We start from the raw sequence: 18,606 nt of genomic DNA on the forward strand, positions 1-18,606 counted from the left end.
CCACACAAAATTGAAAGCCAAGACTCTGGTTCAGACTATGCTAAAATCTCAAACTTTTGACCACTAATTTTAACATTCATTGGTATATGTGACAATTGTTACTTTGATGTTTGTCTAATTGTGACTTTCCTTTCTCTTTATATATTTATTAATTGAAATTTTTTGTATGAAAGAAATATCTTCTCTCCTCTGCTTATATGTTTATCTATGTATCAGAGTGTCTTACAGATATGCACCATTTTCTGAGTTAAAACTCAGAGCGGACTTATAGGTATTTATTTTATTCTGTTAATTAACATTCAACACTACTTTATTTATTTTAGTGTTCAAATTTTTCTAGCTTTGGTCATTAGAAATTCATTAAAACAGTCTCCTATATTCTTTCAATAAGATTTCATCCTTTTAGAATACTTCCCTATTTTCTGGTACCATAAAACACTACAGACTTATACATGACTATTCATAGTAGCTTTATTTGTAATTACCCAAGACTGAAAACAACTCAAATTTCAATAAAAGGTAATAGATAATTAAATTGTGTTATATCCATATAAGGCAATATTCAGAATAAAACAGAATAAACTATTTTTCATCTTTATTGAGGTATTGACAAATGAAATTATAGTATATTTAAAGTGTACAACATATTACACACGCACACACACAGACACACATTGTGAAAAGATACCATCACAGAGTTAATACATCATCTTCCACAAATTTTCTTTCTTTTTTTTTTGGTGAGAACACTAAAATTCTTCTCTCTTAGCAGATTTAAATTATACAGTACATTTTATAAACTATGGTCACTATGTCATATGCTAAATCTCAGACCTTATTCATCTTGTAACTGAAAGTTTGTACCCTTTCACCAAACTCTCACTATTCTCTACTCTCCAGACCCTGGAAACCACCAATCTAGTCCCTGTTTCTGCGAACTGACTTTTTAAAAAGGATTCCATATATAAGTGATAGTATACAGCACTTGTCTTTGTCTGGTTTATTTCACTTAGCATAATGAACTTCAGATTCATCAATGCTGCTGAAAAGGGAAGGATTTCCTTCTTTTTAAAAGATGAACAATATTAATTCATTTTATGTACACACACACATACACACACACACACATATATATCTCAAATTTTCTTTACCTAGTCACCCATTGACAGACACTTACACTGTTTCTATGCCTTGGCTATTGTGGATAATGCTGCAGTGAATATGGGAGTACAGGTATCTTTTCAAGATAATAATTATATTTCATATATATATATATATATATATATATATATACCAGATGTATCTATTGGAAACAGATAACATAACATGTCCATTATACCTTAATTTAAAAAAAATAAAAGAAAGAAAGAAAGGGCACAATTAGGAATGTGGGAAAAAAAAGAACTGACTGTACCATATCAGTGAGAACATGAAGAATCCGACTCTCTCATTCACTACTGGTGGGAATGTAAAATAGCACAACCAACTTTGGAAAATAGTTAATTCTCAAAAAGATAAATATACATCTACCATATGATCCAGCTATTCCCTTCCTAGGTATTTTCTCAAGAGAATAGGAAATGTGTGTCCATTCAGAGAACTATACATGAAAGTTCATAGTAGCCTTATTTGTAATCATCAAAACATGAAACCAATCCAATTTTCTATCAAAAGTAATGGATAAATGAACTGTGGTATATCCACAATATAATGGAATTTTAGTCAGATAAAATGGAATCAAATACTGATACACACAAAAAATTAGATAAATCTCAAATATTTGTGTTAAAGACACAGCACCAGACAAAAGATAGTACATAATATAGATTCTGTTTCTGTAAAGCTGTTAAAAATATAAATATATTCTTTCAAGCCCTCATCTTTCTTAGAATACTTTCCTGTTTTCTGGCACCACTTGATTCTACAGGTTCACTCATCTCACATTAATCTCCACATTTTCCCTGCCCCATTCCTGATATTAATCACTTTGCCCTTCTCCAGGGACCCCTGCTTTCCTTTCTTAGGGAATGGTGTGTAGAAACCAAGATCTGTGTGTTAGAGGTGCTCAGTGTTATTAGGGTGTCATGACTTTTAGGTTCTCTTGGAGGATAAAAGCACTTTTCTAACCTGATATACATATAAACGCTTGCAAATGGTTACAATGTTGCTAATTTCCTTATACTTTTGCTAATATCATATGTTGATACAATGTTTTTATCATCATATGAACCAAATATATTTTCATAAAATTATATCTTTTGCAAATGTAGTTATTTTATTGGTGGAAAATGTCTACCATGTATTACAACTTTCAAAAGATGTCCTCTCTGTCAAAACAACCATCCATATGGAGGTCATCTTCTATAGGAAAATGGCTGACTTAATTTCTTCATTTAGTTCATAGAGAAGCCCAGGATAGCTAGGCCATGAGGCTTAATTAGTGCTATGGGAAGTGGATGGAATTAACAAGAACAAACAAAAGACAAGCCAGCCCCATTTCCAGCCAAGGCCAAAGAAATGGGAGAGGGAATGAGAGAACAAGGCCATTAGTCATGCATCTCTCAATTTTTCCTGGTGAGGTTTTAGCTAGGCAGGTAGGATGTTTTGTTAGATAAACCGAGGATAATGTTGGAGATAGAGTCTTGATGCTACAAGTTCACTCATCTCACATTAATCTCCACATTTTAGTAACTGATGTAGCACAGCCTGGACAGTCAGCAGGAATGCTGAGTCTTGCAGAGATGCCTTCAGTCTACCTTCAGCCTAGATCATGATTGAGGGGGGATCTCCTCAAGCTAACCCTGCAGTTGAGGTTGAGAGTAGACTGACAGATGCAGTGGCCACTCATGAACCTGTAGTCAGTGGGGGTCCTGGTGAGGTAGGGTCAGGCAGGGATTACTATTGGGATGAAACAAAGCTGAGAAAGAACAGCTCACATGTTATATCAGCCACACCAGGCAACTGTACCAGGGGCACAGAGGCTACAATGTTGCAGATTAAGGGAAGATGGGGATAGACCACTGCAATGCCCTGACTCTTCTGCTGTGATGTAGAAACATAAATCCCTCTCTCCCCATATATTTTCTTTCCACGTGGAGAAGAAAGTAGGGGAGAGACAGAGGAGTATTCATGAGTCTGAACATATTAATATCAAGGAGAGACTATCAAGAGGCTGTTTAAATTCTTAAGTGAGTTTAAGTTGGAACTATACTGGATAATTAGTTAATTTGTTTATCAACTTCTCTGTGAGTGGTGTCTCATGAGAATGGCAATAAGTTATCAACAAAATAAAGACCATGCATTCTTTTTTACACATTTAAGTTGTAGCATTATGTAAATTTTCAGTTTGTTCCATATAAGGATTATTGCTCTAATCATACAACAAAAGTGTCCCTTGGAGAGGCTGGCTAGAATTATCCTGGTAAGATAACCACAGCTGAGCTCTGCTCTTAGGCACTTAATTTTATCAACACACCGAGAATGAAGCAAATTCAGATTAGTTGCTATGTGCCACCCATACATTAACTTATAATGACATCATACAAATTTATAATGAGAGGTAGAACCACCAGAAAGAGTAATTCTCATCCCGGGATCACTGGTCCTGTTATTTTTCAATAGTTTGTTTAATTCCAACAACCAGAGCAGAGAGAGTCAGTCAAGTGTAGGATGTTAATGGCTTTTGTCATCCATCTGTAATAAATAGCCTGGTGACTACATATCTAATGAAGGGAATTTCCTATATTGGATAAAATATCTTCTTGCTGGTTTGTTGCAATAGTTAGGCTTCCAGAATGACATTAGACAGTGATCCTGAATTCTGGTTGCATCTTAGAACTGCCTGTAGAGCTTATTAAAAATACAGTTGGCAAGTCGTCATTCACACCTAGTGCATCAAATCTTCAGAAGCATCAGCAATTTTTAAAAAGTTTTACAGGAGATTCTGGGTCCTGAAGGAGAGGTGAGAATCCAGAACCACACCATTGCAGTGAGGTCACAGCAATCACTGTAGGCTGAAACTTCTGGTGATGGATTCAGTGCTTCTGTTCCAGGATGACTGAAATAAAATTCTGCCCAGGGAGCTAACACTCTACTCCTCAACAACAATCCTACATAGAGACACTCATACTGGAAGGCAAGTGAATAGTGAATACATTCCCAGAATTCCTGTAGAGGTTTGGAGTTGTTTCAAGGCAGATGTTTAAAGACTGAATAATAGCAACAAGAATGATGGCCAATTTCATTGAAAAAAACATTTCTTACGTCCGATCAGATGTTTGACAGACAAATAATTGTTTCCCAGGATACATTTTCTTATTTTTCCTTTTAGTACTAAACTACATTCAAGTATTCCAGATTCATTGCCTTAAATGTGTCCTTGTCACTAAGTTCTGGCCCGTGTGAAATGAGCTGAAGAAATGTGAGCAAATCCCTAGCCATGCTCTCTTCAGAGGAAGCTGGCTTTCTCCTGCTTTGTTCCACTCCCATGCACTGGAATGTAGATCTGTGGCGAGCTGGTTGCAGTCATCTAGACAAATACCACCTTAGAGTTGGGAAATGATGGAGTGGCAATGTAGGGGTATAGAGCAGGGCCACCTTCCCACCCTGGACGAATTGCCTCCCCCACGATTGTTATGCATGGGAGAAATAAAGTTTTATGTGTTTGAGGTACTATATTTTAGGAATCCTCGTTGTAGCAGATTCCTCTGTACCTTAAGTGTGACAAAAGCTATGGGACCAGTAGCCTTACATCTTCACTTACTTGTAGATTTCCTTTCACTATAACCTTCTCCAAAATTCTGGGGTCAGACTTTTAACAAATGAGAAACTAGCAGATTTTCAATGCTCACTTTTTGAAATATTCAACCTAATATTTTTAAGTTGCAGTGGATCATGACAGTTATATCTCTTACTGAGTGTTCAACACCCTGCTAAAGATTAACAAGGGAATGTGTGCCTCACATTGGAACCAAGGCCTCAGTCTGTCTCCCTCTGCCTTTTCTAGAAAGACTCCATCAGACCCTCATACCTTTATCACAGAAAGGTGCAGAAGGTACGAAGGTGCAGATAACGGAAAACACTCACTGAGGACTTAGTTCCCGTGTGTTAACAATGCCCCTTAAACTTGCCCTTAGCTGACATCACCATTCCTCCTGGTTAGAGGACTCTTTATGTCCTGTCCTTATTCTCATCTTCTCTCTCTACTCTTGTCCGGGAAGAAGACCTCTTTACTCTTGTTTTCTCCTTGAAATTCCTCTTTCATATTCCCAATTGTCCATCTGACCTTAGAAGTGCTCCCTCTATTTTGATATTTCCTTCACGAGCTTCTAGCCCAGGTTTTCCATCATGAAATACCAAAAACCTGTTGTTCTTCCATGTTGCCCAGGCATTACTATTGAGCATATACTGAAGTGGTAAATTGCTTATGTTTACTGCTAATGAATACAGTTTAATAAGAGAAAGAAGGTAATCTTCAACAATTGAAAATGTCAAATCTTAACATTTTGAAATAAGATTTTGGAATTAAGTAAGCACATTTGTCACTTTTATCACTGTGAATGTCCTTGTTCTCTTGAAGTTTATATTCTTGTGGTTGGAAAACTGTCTCAGAATCCTGTCTTGTGAAAAAGGTGTTTCTGAATTCAAAATATCATTTGGATAACCTATTTTACTTCTTGTTTTGGTAGAACTAGAGTCACTTTCCGGGGTTTCTATGTTACTGAAGGTATTGTCTTTGACCCTGAAGAAGAACTTGTTATTTACTACCTTTGTAATCTTCCCACCATAAAAACTGGGTGGAATATTTATCTCATACTCAATGCAGGTTATAGAAAGTACCAAATAAAATGAGTAAAAGATGAGCCATTTCTTTCTTGTGTTTCTAAAAATATGGTAGTTAATAGATGTCGAGATCCTATGTCTCAGAAATCTGAAGGAGATCCATCTCAGGGAGAGAAGGAAAAGAAAGATTTGGATAAAATGTATGATCTCATTGCTGACCTTAAATGTATGGATCAGGACAAGTGAAAACTTATTTCTGGGCAAAGAATGGGCAGAAAATATGACTTCTTTACTTGTGACATGGAGCTATGGTGAAAGAGTATACAAAAACACTTTGAAATCTTTATATTATAGAGAAAACACAGTGTGAGGTATTGTGACTGCTATGTATATTATAATGTTAGAATAAGAGTTCTTAGAGGCTCTGAGCTAATCAGAAGTATTAATTCAATTTTGCACCAAAAATATGCAGGGGCAAATGAATAAGGTTCAACTTGGCATCATGAATTTTATTCAACAAGGAGGGATAGTTACACAGGGATAGTTACAAGCTTTGGTTCCATTACCCCCCACCACACTGTCATTTGAGAATATTGTGCTAAATAGAGGGAATAGGAGCAACTATAGTCTCTGCTCACTGGACTATACTCTTCTGTTCTTTACTTATCCAATAACATCATGTACATCATAAATTTTCAAAGGAAAATACCAATTGGGTTTATTTTGGTTAGGAAGCAAAGAGTGTGCCTAATTTTTTTCTTGCTTTTGCAAATGCTGTTGCCTACATTCTTTCACTAATAACTAAAACTGAAAATTAATGTTGCATCACCATTTCACACCACATAGGATGGCTATTTTGAAAAAAGAGAGAGAGAGAAACTGACAAGTGTTGGTGAAGATTGGAGAAACCGGAACCCAAGTGCACTGCTGTTCGGGATATAAAATGATGTAGCTGCTATGGAAAGAGTTTAGCAATTCTTCAAAAAATTAAAAATAGTTAAAAATTGGATTACCATATGACCCAGCAATTTCACTTCTAGGTGTCTTGGTATACAATAAGAGAATTGAAAGCAAGGACCCAAACAGATATTTGTACATCCATTTTCATAGCAGCATTATTCACAATAGCCAAATGGAAGCAACCCAAGTGTCCATTGATGGACAAATGGGTAAACAATAGGTGGTAGATACATTCAATGGAGTAATTTTCAGCTTTGTAAAGGAAGGAAATTCTGCCACATGCTACAATGTGAGTGAAACTTAAAGACATTATTCTAAATGAAGTAAGCCAGTCACAGAAAGACAAATATTATATGATTCCACTAATGTGAGGCACCTAGAGTAGTCAAATTCATAGATACAGAAAGCAGAATGGTGTTTTCTGGGGGCTGAGGGAAAGGGGAAATTGGGAGTTACTACTTAATGGGAGTTACAATTTTATTGTTTAATAATTTGATTTTATGAGATGAAGAATTCCTTGAAATGGTGGTGGTGATAACACATGTGATTCACATTATGTGGTGATTCATGCAGCAATGTGAAGGCACATAATGTACACTTAAAAATGGCTAAAATGGTAAATCTTGTGCTATGTATATTTTAGCACAATTGCAAAAATTAATGTTGCACCATCTCAAAGGACTCTAACATAGAGAATAAACTGTGATGTAAATCAAGGTTATGGACAATGTTCATCTTATTGGTTTGACATCATTGAGGAGAGGGTCCTGATAGAGACTGGGCCATAATCTTGAAATCTTACAAAGGGGAAATCCAAAAATTATAGTTTTGATCTATCTTAGGGATTCCACTGTGTAAAGGATCTGACTTTCTTATGCAATATTAGATAAAAGGAACAATCTGCATGAATAGTCCTTGTGGTATTTCCATGACTCTAATTCTAGAATGTGTATGGATTAGATCATTTATCTGGAGAGAAGGAGATGCACTGTGATTATTTTGTGCCTTAATTATTGTACTATACCATACTCTCATAAATGTATCGCACATTGCATAACCCCAAGATGAAGAGATGAACATGACCCAGATGAGTTGGTCCATAACCCAGACCCAGGCTAGCTTATGTGAATAACCTCTTCAACTGATGTACAGGAAGTTGTCTGTTAGAGGGTGTCGAGGAGATCCCCAAAAGTCTGATGGGATCCTCATTCACTCAGACATTACAGTTAAAAGCCATGAGCTTTCAAGTGAATAATGGTATCTAGAGGCTCAATTTTCTGGTGTTCTTTCCTTAGTCACTGAAACAGGGTCTGGCAGCCCTTGGCCCTAGGTCCTTATTCACATTAACTGATTGATAAAGTAGGACCTTAGTTCTGAGTCTGAAGACAAGCATAGGGAAAGGGAAAGAGATGAGCAGACTGAAATGTGAAAGAACAGCAGACACTCTCCCTACCATCCCCTATCACTGCTCCTTAACCCATTTCAGTCAGTTACAGGGAATAATAAAAAAAGACATTAAGGGATTTCTTTTAATTATTACCTAAACTGGATAAATAGATTCAAGGGGCTTTGAGTTCTTTGTGTTTCATTTGTTTCAAGTTGTGCCACAGAGAAAAATAACTTCAAACCCAGAAACCCCACATAACCATCCTGGAGACACTTGACAAGTTCAATTCACTTTATTTCTATTGAACTGGAGATTTGCATGAACACAGCTTTGGAGCACACACGAGGCAATTGCTTCCTCTTCCTCTTGGTGCTGGGTATTCTTTCCCTACAGGCATCTATCCTCATGACACATTCAGAATGTGCTGAATTACATGACCTGTTTGAAATCACATCTCAGAGCACTGTGAACCTAGCCCATGATGCCTGTGTGGTGTCAGGGGAAGGAGGGAAGGAGGCAGGTGATTAAAATGAAATGATCAAATTTACCATTCTCAATTGTGACCTGTAAGGATCAGTACGGAGGTTATATCCTCCTGCTCTAACCTCTTAGGGAGCGCTTATCTAGCATGGTTAAAGGCTGATACCTTCCTGGTCCATGAGGCTTTTCTGGTAGTGATTTATTACCATAATACCATTTACATGAACAGGAACAATTTCTTTGATATCATTTTGCCATCGACAAGTGATCAGGGCAAATCCTTGCATGTAAGCAGATGTGTATACACAGTCTGACATCAAGTATCCTTCCGTTAAATTACAATACAAGGCTTCTATGTATTCCTTGCTCCTGTGACATTTCTTAACTCCATTCTTACATTGCACAAACAGGTTGTAACAGGCCTGTTGCAGCTTCTTATATGATATTAGGATGAAGAAATGTTCTTTGACACAGTGGAACCTGTTGTGGACATTTTTCATCTTTATTTCATCATCATAGTAGCTTGGATCAGTCAGTGGTCCTCCAGGAGAAATGATGGTAAGCCTTTGGAAACTTGTTTTGATAGGTGGCTTGGTAGGCCCTGTACTGTCCATTTCCTCCAAATAATCTTCAAATTCTTCTTCTTTAGCATCTGCGTAATCATAGAACAAATGTGTCCCTTGAAGCTGCCGTGGCTGCTGCAGCAGGAGTAGTGCCAGCAAGCCGGAGCCCGAGTCGCACAGGCAGGGGCCGAGTGGCAACGAAGTCCGCATGAGCCCCTGCGGGGGAGCACAAGGGCAAATGGGTTCCGTGGTGATACCGGGCCTGCCTCTGTTACAGGGCAGGGTCCATTCTACCGTCCGTGGCTATTCGGACTTCTAAGACTTGGGGCCATTTTTAAATTGACAACTGAGAATCTATTTAACTATTTGTGAAATACTGACCTAAAAGTGAGCTGACAAGATCCACCGTCAGTCTAGAGGGCTATGGATAAGAGAGGGAGAAGTGAAGGGAGGAGGGAGGGAAAAGGAGAAAGGGAGAGAGATCAAGGTAAAGAGGGAGAAGGGAAAACAAGGAAGGAAGCAGGAAGAGAGCAAGGGAGAGATGAGGGGCAGGAGGGAAGGAGGAAGGAGGTGCAGACAGCAGCGGGGAAAGAGGGAGAGAGGCAGGGGAGGCGCACATGCTCCCGCCTTCTGAAACAAACGCATCTGTTCCTTTCTTAGGAGTTGAGACCGTGCCCTGAAAAGAGCCGTAAGTAATCCGCTCTCCCTCATTAACATCCTGCAGTTGGGAGGAAAATTCTTCATCTTACGACTCCACTCCACTCGTATCCCACCACAGGTGCCTGTGGAGAAGGGATCAAGGAAGGCAGGGTCACATGAACACCCGCGGCTAAGCTTCCTTGAGTGTGTGCTTTTATCGCTGCTTCACTGCCTTCAGCTGCTTGGTGCCTTTGGCAGCCTCCTCTGTCACCTCTTACCTCTCAGAATAGCTCTTTTGCCGAGATGCATCACTAACTTTGTGTTTTTTTCGTTATTATTTTTTCTGCCCTTAGATAGATTCATGGTTTCTGCTAGGACCAGGTTTTCGCATCCCTAAACTCTCTTGTCTTGTGTGCCTACCTGTAATTATAGTAACCTCCCATCAGAGACTTCCAGGCGCTACATTACTGCCTTCCCCATGTGTCTCACCCCTATTCTCCCCATGGTAGGAGGCACCAATATTTCCCTAACCCTTTATGTGTGTGTGAGCAAGTGTTTTTGCTACAGAAATGTATGAAAGGATATACTGAATGACTTACATTTGCAAAAAATGGTATCATTTTAAAATGAAATGAAAACATTTAATTTGGTACATATTGATGAGGACCATTATAACAACTTCCCTTGCAAGACCAGGAGCAGTAGTACCACGTGACCCAGAAATTGTGCCCAGTGGCTAGACCTCAGGGCACAGTCTCTTTAGTGGCACAATCTCTTTGAAGATTATTTGGAAAGGATCATCTTTCCTACAGGACTGCTGGGCCTATTGATCATTTTCCATTCCTATTCCAAATCTGACTATTAATTATTACTTCTCCAGTGAGGCTTTCTTCTCAGGGAGAGGCAAGTACCTTAGGTACACTGGGGAGCAGTCTTCTCACCTATCTTTACCCAAGGCCTCCTTCCCTCATTCAGTCCTTGTGTTGCCTGTGCTTCAGAGAATGGGTGTTTCAAGGGCTGGGCTGGAGAGATGCGGATAGTGGGGATATCAGCCTCTCTGGGTAGCACAGGAGCTTGGAGTAGGAAGGGAGAAAAACAAGTCTGAGCAGCTGAAATAAATACATTCTTGGAGTCACCCTAAAATAAAACTAATAAACAATAATGGCTAACATAATGGGCAATTATGTGCCAAGCTCCATACATATATTATCATTATCATCATACAAATAATCTTATGGTAAAGACATTATTTTAGCATAGCTTCTGTTTTTGTTGTAATTAATATCTCTTTGTGAAAGGAGGTTGCTTAAAAATCTTACATTAAGTCTGGCAGAATCCTGGTTCAAGTCCAGGTCAGAGCTCTGATTTCTACATCTCTGCTCTTATGCCTCCATCAGTCTAGTTTCCCTTCTTGAGACTAGGTTCTACCTCCTTCTCTTGGCTGTCTTCATAACTCTTTGAGACTAGGCTAAGAGAATCAGAGGCCACCAAAGTGGCCAGAATTAGGCCACTTTGTCTGAATTGTCTGTCACTATAGTGCTGTGATGAACTGGTCCACGTGTCATGAAGCCTAGCTGTGCTGTTGAAAAGCAATTTCCTGGGTTTTCTTACTCCACTGTGCTCTTGGTGTACGAGAAGTCCCACCACAAGGCCACCAGAGTGGTTCTCTAGTTGGTAGCCCAGACACCCAGACCTACCTAGAGATGGAGATGGAAAGCCTCTGATTCCAGGTTGAATCCAAATGTGTTTATATGTGAGTAGAAACGTTCTGAGAATGGTGGAGTTAAAGAAAGGTGGATGTTGGGGACAAACATCAGAAAGTGGAGAGAATAGGAAAATTGAGGATAAGAGGTCCGAGAATGGGACAGGAAAGAAGTGCTCTGCACTGGTGATACGAGCGCGAGCACACTTGGTGTGGCCGTGTCCGCGAGCGGGGCCTCCATCGTTGCTTTCAGACTCTCCTGTCTCCGTGAGGGAGCCTCTTCAGAAGAGTGATGCTTCTGCGACAGTCCAGGGAGCTCAGTGCACGTTCCCACGGATGTCCATCTCCAGCCTTGGTGGCCTCTTGGGCTGAGAGAACAGGACAGCACGTGCGTGGGCAGCAGAGTGCAGCTCCTGCTGAGGACACGCACCTGCGCCTGCCCAGGAAGGACACCTCTTCCGTGTTAATATCCTCAAACTTTTAAATCTTTTAATAATGAACTCAACTTATGGTTTCATACTTTTCGAAAGTCCTTTCTCACCCTCAAAGTATATGCATTTTCACTTCTATACCATTTTATTATTTTTTTGGCTTTTTAAGTCTTTCATCCATCTGAAATTTATTTTGAAGCATAGATAGAGGTAGTTCCTTTTTTTTTTTTTGAGAGGGCATCTCTCATATCTATTGATCAAATGGTTGTTAACAATAATAAAATTCTGTGTAGGGGACTCAATGCACAATCATTAATCAACCCCAAGCCTAATTCTCAACAGTTTCCAATCTTCTGAAGCATAACGAACAAGTTCTTACATGGTGAACAAGTTCTTACATAGTGAACAGTGCAAGGGCAGTCATATCACAGAAACTTTCAGTTTTGATCACACATCATGAACTATAAACAATCAAGTCAGATATGATTATTCGTTTGATTTTTATACTTGATTTATATGTGAATCCCACATTTCTCCCTTATTATTATTATTATTATTATTTTAAAATAAAATGCTGAAGAGGTAGGTAGATGCAAGATAAAGGTAGAAAACATAATTTAGTGCTGTAAGAGGGCAAATGTAGATGATCAAGTCTGTGCCTATAGACTGAGTATTAATCCAAGCTAGACAAGGGCAACCAAACGTCCATGGATGCAGAAGATTTCTCTCAAAACAGGGGGGGGTGAGGTTCTAAGCCTCACCTCTGTTGATACCCAATTTCTCACCTGATGGCCCCCCTGTGACTGTGCCTGTCTTAGGTTGTTCCTCCCTTGAGGAATCTTACCCATCTCTGGCTAACCAGTCATCTTCTGGGGCCATACAGGGAAATGTAAAGTTGGTAAGTGAGAGAGAAGCAATATTCTTTGAAAAGGTTAGCTTTTTACTTCTTTGCAGATTTATGCCCTTGGGCTTCTATGCCCAGCATTTGTCTTGAGGTATCTTTACCACTTGGAAGAATTATGATACTCGATAATTTTCGATATGAGGCACGAATTCTACTAAAGGGTTGTAATTAGGAAGGAAGAAGAAAAGCTATAGAAGTAGCAGACGGAAGAAAATATGGGAAGATTGATTATTTCTTTGACATATCTTCTTGTAGAGTTGCATAAGCATGTATAGGTTTTAACAAACTACTAATTAAATTGCGTACACACGTTAACATAATAGGAATACAGCTACATAACAAAAGCAGACCTACAATTCCCAGCCATAGCCAGTGAAACCAAGAAAACCAGTTAGGTACCCTAGGCATTTGTGAAAACTTATCAATGATATGATGGATATTGTCTAACTGAATCTGAATAGTTTGAGAAAAATCAGACAACACATTCCTGGGAACTGTTCACATCCCATATTGGGGTGTGTCCATTCTTGGGTTCTGTGATTCTGCTGCTGTTTTGTTCCTTCAGTTTTTCCTTTGTTCTTATACTCCACAGATGAGTGAAATCATTTGGTATTTGTCTTTCTCCACTTGGCTTATTTCACTGAGCATAATACCCTCTAGCTCCATCCATGTTGTTGCTAATGGTAGTATCTGTTTTTTTTCTTATGGTTGTGTAATATTCCATTGTGTATATGTTCCACATCTTCTTTATCCATTCATCTACTGATGGACATTTAGGTAGCTTCCAATTCTTGGCTATTGTAAACAGTGCAGCAATAAACATAGGGGTGCATCTGTCTTTTTCAAACTGGAGTGCTGCATTCTTAGGGTAAATTCCTAGGAGTGCAATTCCTGGGTCAAATGGTATTTCTATTTTGAGCATTCTGAGGAACCTCCATACTGCTTTACACAATGGTTGAACTAGTTTACATTCCCACCAGCAGTGTAGGAGGGTTCCCCTTTCTCCACAACCTCGCCAACATTTGTTGTTGTTTGTCTTTTCTATGATGGCGATCCTTACTGGTGTGAGGTGATATCTCATTTTGGTTTTAATTTGCATTTCTCTGATGATTAGTGATGTGGAGCATCTTTTCATGTGTCTGTTGGCCATCTGGATTTCTTCTTTAGAGAACTGTCTATTCAGCTCCTCTGCCCATTTTTTAATTGGATTATTTGCTTTATGTTTGTTGAGGCGTGGGAGCTCTTTATATATTTTGAATGTCAATCCTTTATCGGATCTGTCATTTATGAATATGTTCTCCCATACTGTAGGATATCTTTTTGTTCTATTGATGGTGTCCTTTGCTTTACAGAAGCTTTTTAGCTTTATATAGTCCCACTTGTTCATTTTTGCCTTTGTTTCCCTTGCCCGAGGAGATATGTGCATGAAGAAGTCACTCATGTTTATGTTCGTGAGATTTTTGCCTATGTTTTTTTCTAAGAGTTTAATGGTTTCATGACTTACATTCAGGTCTTTGATCAATTTTGAGGTTACTTTTGTATGTGGGGTTAGACAATGGTCCAGTTTCATTCTTCTACATGTAGCTGTCCAGTTTTGCCAGCACCATCTGTTGAAGAGACTGTCATTTCGCCATTGTATGCCCATGGCTCCTTTATCGAATATTAGTTGACCATATATGTCTGGGTTAATGTCTGGATTCTCCAGTCTGTTCCATTGGTCTGTGGCTTGGTTTTTGTGCCAGTACCAATTTGTCTTGATTACTATGGCTTTATAGTAGAGCTTGAAGTTGGGGAGTGAGATCCCCCCTACTTTATTCTTCTTTCTCAGGATTGCTTTGGCTATTCGGGGTCTTTGGTGGTTCCATATGAATTTTTGAATTATTTGTTCCAGTTCATTGAAGAATGTTGCTGGTAGTTTCATAGGGATTGCATCAAATCTGTATATTGCTTTGGGCAGGATGGCCATTTTGACGATATTAATTCTTCCTAGCCACGAGCATGGGATGAGTTTCCATCTGTTAGTGTCCCCTTTAATTTCTCATAAGACTGACTTGTAGTTTTCAGAGTATAAGTCTTTCACTTCTTTGGTTAGGTTTATTCCTAGGTATTCTATTTTTTTTGATGCAATTGTGAATGGAGTTGTTTTCCTGATTTCTCTTTCTGTTGGTTCATTGTTAGTGTATAGGAAAGCCACAGATTTCTGTGTGTTGATTTTGTATCCTGCAACTTTGCTGTATTCCGATATCAGTTCTAGTAGTTTTGGAGTGGAGTCTTCAGGGTTTTTTATGTATGGTATCATGTCATCTGCAAATAGTGACAGTTTAACTTCTTCTTTACCAATCTGGATTCCTTGTATTTCTTTGTTTTGTCTGATTGCCGTGGCTAGGACCTCCAGTACTATGTTAAATAACATTGGGGAGAGTGGGCATCCCTGTCTAATTCCTGATCTCAGAGGAAAAGCTTTCAGCTTCTTGCTGTTCAATATAATGTTGGCTGTGGGTTTATCATAGATGGCCTTTATTATGTTGAGGTACTTGCCCTCTATACCCATTTTGCTGAGAGTTTTTATCATGAATGGATGTTGAACTTTGTCAAATACTTTTTCAGCATCTATGGAGATGATCATGTGGTTTTTGTCTTTCTTTTTGTTGATGTGGTGGATAATGTTGATGGACTTTCGAATGTTGTACCATCCTTGCATCCCTGGGATGAACCCACTTGGTCATGGTGTATGATCCTTTTGATGTATTTTTGAATTCGGTTTGCTAATATTTTGTTGAGTATTTTTGCATCTACATTCATCAGGGATATTGGTCTGTAGTTTTGTTTTGTTGGGGTCTTTGCCTGGTTTTGGTATTAGGGTGATGTTAGCTTCATAGAATGAGTTTGGGAGTATCCCCTCCTCTTCTATATTTTGGAAAACTTTAAGGACAATGGGTATTATATCTTCCCTGTATGTCTGATAAAATTCCGAGGTAAATCCATCTGGCCAGGGGGGTTGTTCTCTGGTAGTTTTTTGATTACCGCTTCAATTTCATTGCTGGTAATTGGTCTATTTAGATTTTCTGTTTCTTTCTGGGTCAGTCTTGGAAGGTTGTATTTTTCTAGGAAGTTGTCCATTTCTCCTAGGTTTCCCAGTTTGTTAGCATATAGGTTTTCATAGTACTCACTAAAAATTCTTTGTATTTCTGTGGGGTCCATCGTGATTTTTCCTTTCTCGTTTCTGATACTGTTGATTTGTGTTGACTCCATTTTCCTCTTAATAAGTCTGGCTAGAGGCTTATCTATTTTGTTTATTTTCTCAAAGAACCAGCTCTTGGTTTCATTGATTTTTGCTATTGTTTTATTCTTCTCAATTTTATTTATTTCTTCTCTGATCTTTATTATGTCCCTCCTTCTGCTGACCTTAGGCCTCATTTGTTCTTCTTTATCCAATTTCAATAATTGTGACAATAGACCATTTATTTGGGATTGTTCTTCTTTTTTAAATATGCCTGGATTGCTATATACTTTCCTCTTAAGACTGCTTTTGCTGTCTCCCACAGTACTTGGGGCTTAGTGTTGTTGTTGTCATTTGTTTCCATATATTGCTGGATCTCCATTTTGTTTTGGTCATTGATCCATTGATTATTTAGGAGCGTGTTGTTAAGCCTCCATGTGTTTGTGAGCCTTTTTGCTTTCTTTGTACAGTTTATTTCTAGTTTTATGCCTTTGTGGTCTGAAAAGTTGGTTGGTAGGATTTCAATCTTTTGGAATTTACTGAGGCTCTTTTTGTGGCCTAGTATGTGGTCTATTCTGGAGAATGTTCCATGTGCACTTGAGAAGAATGTGTATCCTGTTGCTTTTGGATGTAGAGTTCTGTAGATGTCTATTAGGTCCATCTGTTCTAGTGTGTTGTTCAGTGCCTCTGTGTCCTTACTTTCTGTCTGGTGTCCTTTGGAGTGAGTGGTGTGTTGAAGTCTCCCAGAATGAATGCATTGCATTCTATTTCCTCCTTTAGTTCTGTTAGTATTTGTTTCACGTATGTTGGTGCTCCTGTATTGGGTGCATAGATATTTATAATGGTTATATCCTCTTGTTGGACTGAGCCCTTTATCATTATGTAATGTCCTTCTTTATCTCTTGTTAGTTTCTTTGTTTTGAAGTCTGCTTTGTCTGATACTAGTATTGCAACACCTGCTTTTTTCTCTTTGTTTTTTGCATGAAATATCTTTTTCCATCCCTTGACTTTAAGCCTGTGCATGTCTTTGGGTTTGAGGTGAGTCTCTTGTAAGCAGCATATGGATGGGTCTTGCTTTTTTTATCCATTCTATTACTCTGTGTCTTTTGATTGGTGCATTCATTTACATTTACATTTACATTTAGGATGACTATTGAAAGATATGTACTTATTGCCATTGCAGGCTTTAGATTTGTGGTTACCAAAGGTTCAAGGTTAGCTTCTTTACTATCTTACTGTCTAACTTAACTCGCTTATAGAGCTATTATAAACACGGTCTGATGATTCTTTATTTCTCTCCCATCTTATTCCTCCTCCTCCCTTCTTCGTATGTTGGGTGTTTTGTTCTGTGCTCTTTTTAGGAGTGCGCCCATCTAGAGCAGTCCCTGTTAGATGCTTTTTTGTTTGTTTGTGGGAGTCAAATTCCCTCAACTTTTGCTTGTCTGGGAATTGTTTTAACCCTCCTTCATATTTAAATGATAGTCATGCTGGATACACTATTCTTGGTTTGAGGCCCTTCTGTTTCATTGCATTAAGTATATCATGCTATTCTCTTTTGGCCTGTAGGGTTTCTGTTGAGAAGTCTGATGATAGCCTGATGGGTTTTCCTTTGTAGGTGACCTTTTTTTTCTCTCTGGCTACCTTTAATACTTTGTCCTTGTCTTTGATTTTGCCATTTTAATTATTATGTGTCTTGGTGTTGCCCTCCTTGGAGCCCTTGTCATGGGAGTTCTGTGTACCTCCGTGGTCTGAGAGGCCATTTCTTCCCCTAGTTTGGGGAAGTTTTCAGCAATTATTTCTTCAAAGACACGTTCTGTCCCTTTTTCTTTCTCTTCTTCTTCTGGTACCCCTATAGTGCATATATCGTTCCGTTTCGATTCTTAGAATTCTTTCATTCCTGGAGATCCTTCTATCTCTCTCTGCATCAGCTTCTCTGTGTTCCTGTTCTCTGTTTTCTAGTCCATTAATGGTCTCTTGCATCTCATCCATTCTGTTTTGAAGTCCTTCCAGAGCTTGTTTTATTTCTGTATTCTCCTTCCTTAGTTCTTGCATATTTCTCTGCAAGTCCATCAGCATGGTTATGACTTTTGTTTTTAATTCTTTTTCAGGAAGACTGGTTAAATCTATCTCCCCAGTTCCTTTTCAGGGAAAGATGTAGCAGATGCCGGTCCTGTCTGGGTTAGTCTTGTCTGGATCATATTTTTTTGCCTTTTCATGTTGATAGGTGCTATTGACTGTCAGCTGAGAGGGCCAAACTTTTCACTTACTACTGGCCTTTCTTTACTGGGACACCTGCACCCCCTAGTGGCTTGTGTTGGGTAATTGCATGTAGACTGGGTCTTTGTGTCTTGCCCTGCCGATATGGAGGAATTTCCCTTCTGTGGGCGTGGTCTGCCTTAGGCTGTTTCTCTGCTTTCACAGCGGCCAGAGGGGTAATGGACGAGGGGGTCGGGGTGCTGTTTGGCTGTTTACCTCCATGAGGGGTCTCAGAGCTGTTGCCCAGGGGGTTAGTGTGCCTGGTTTTCCCTGTGATTTCCAG

General features: G+C 38.9%; 1 protein-coding gene across 1 annotated transcript; it reads right to left on the reverse strand.

Moving 5' to 3' along the window:
* Nucleotides 1-1,333: 1,333 nt before the first annotated feature.
* Nucleotides 1,334-12,434, reverse strand: RNASE9 (ribonuclease A family member 9 (inactive)). The gene has a single exon (XM_073211559.1). It carries the CDS (start codon nucleotides 9,379-9,381, stop codon nucleotides 8,761-8,763), a length of 621 nt encoding a protein of 206 aa, XP_073067660.1. The 5' UTR covers nucleotides 9,382-12,434; the 3' UTR covers nucleotides 1,334-8,760.
* Nucleotides 12,435-18,606: the final 6,172 nt, after the last annotated feature.

This window comes from Manis javanica, chromosome 8 (genome assembly GCF_040802235.1).
Source record: "Manis javanica isolate MJ-LG chromosome 8, MJ_LKY, whole genome shotgun sequence".
NCBI lineage: Eukaryota > Metazoa > Chordata > Mammalia > Pholidota > Manidae > Manis > Manis javanica.

Coding starts and splice junctions, on each gene's coding strand:
- RNASE9 (XM_073211559.1), bottom strand. CDS start 9,381: ATGCGGACTTCGTTGCCACTCGGCCCCTGCCTGTGCGACTCGGGCTCC.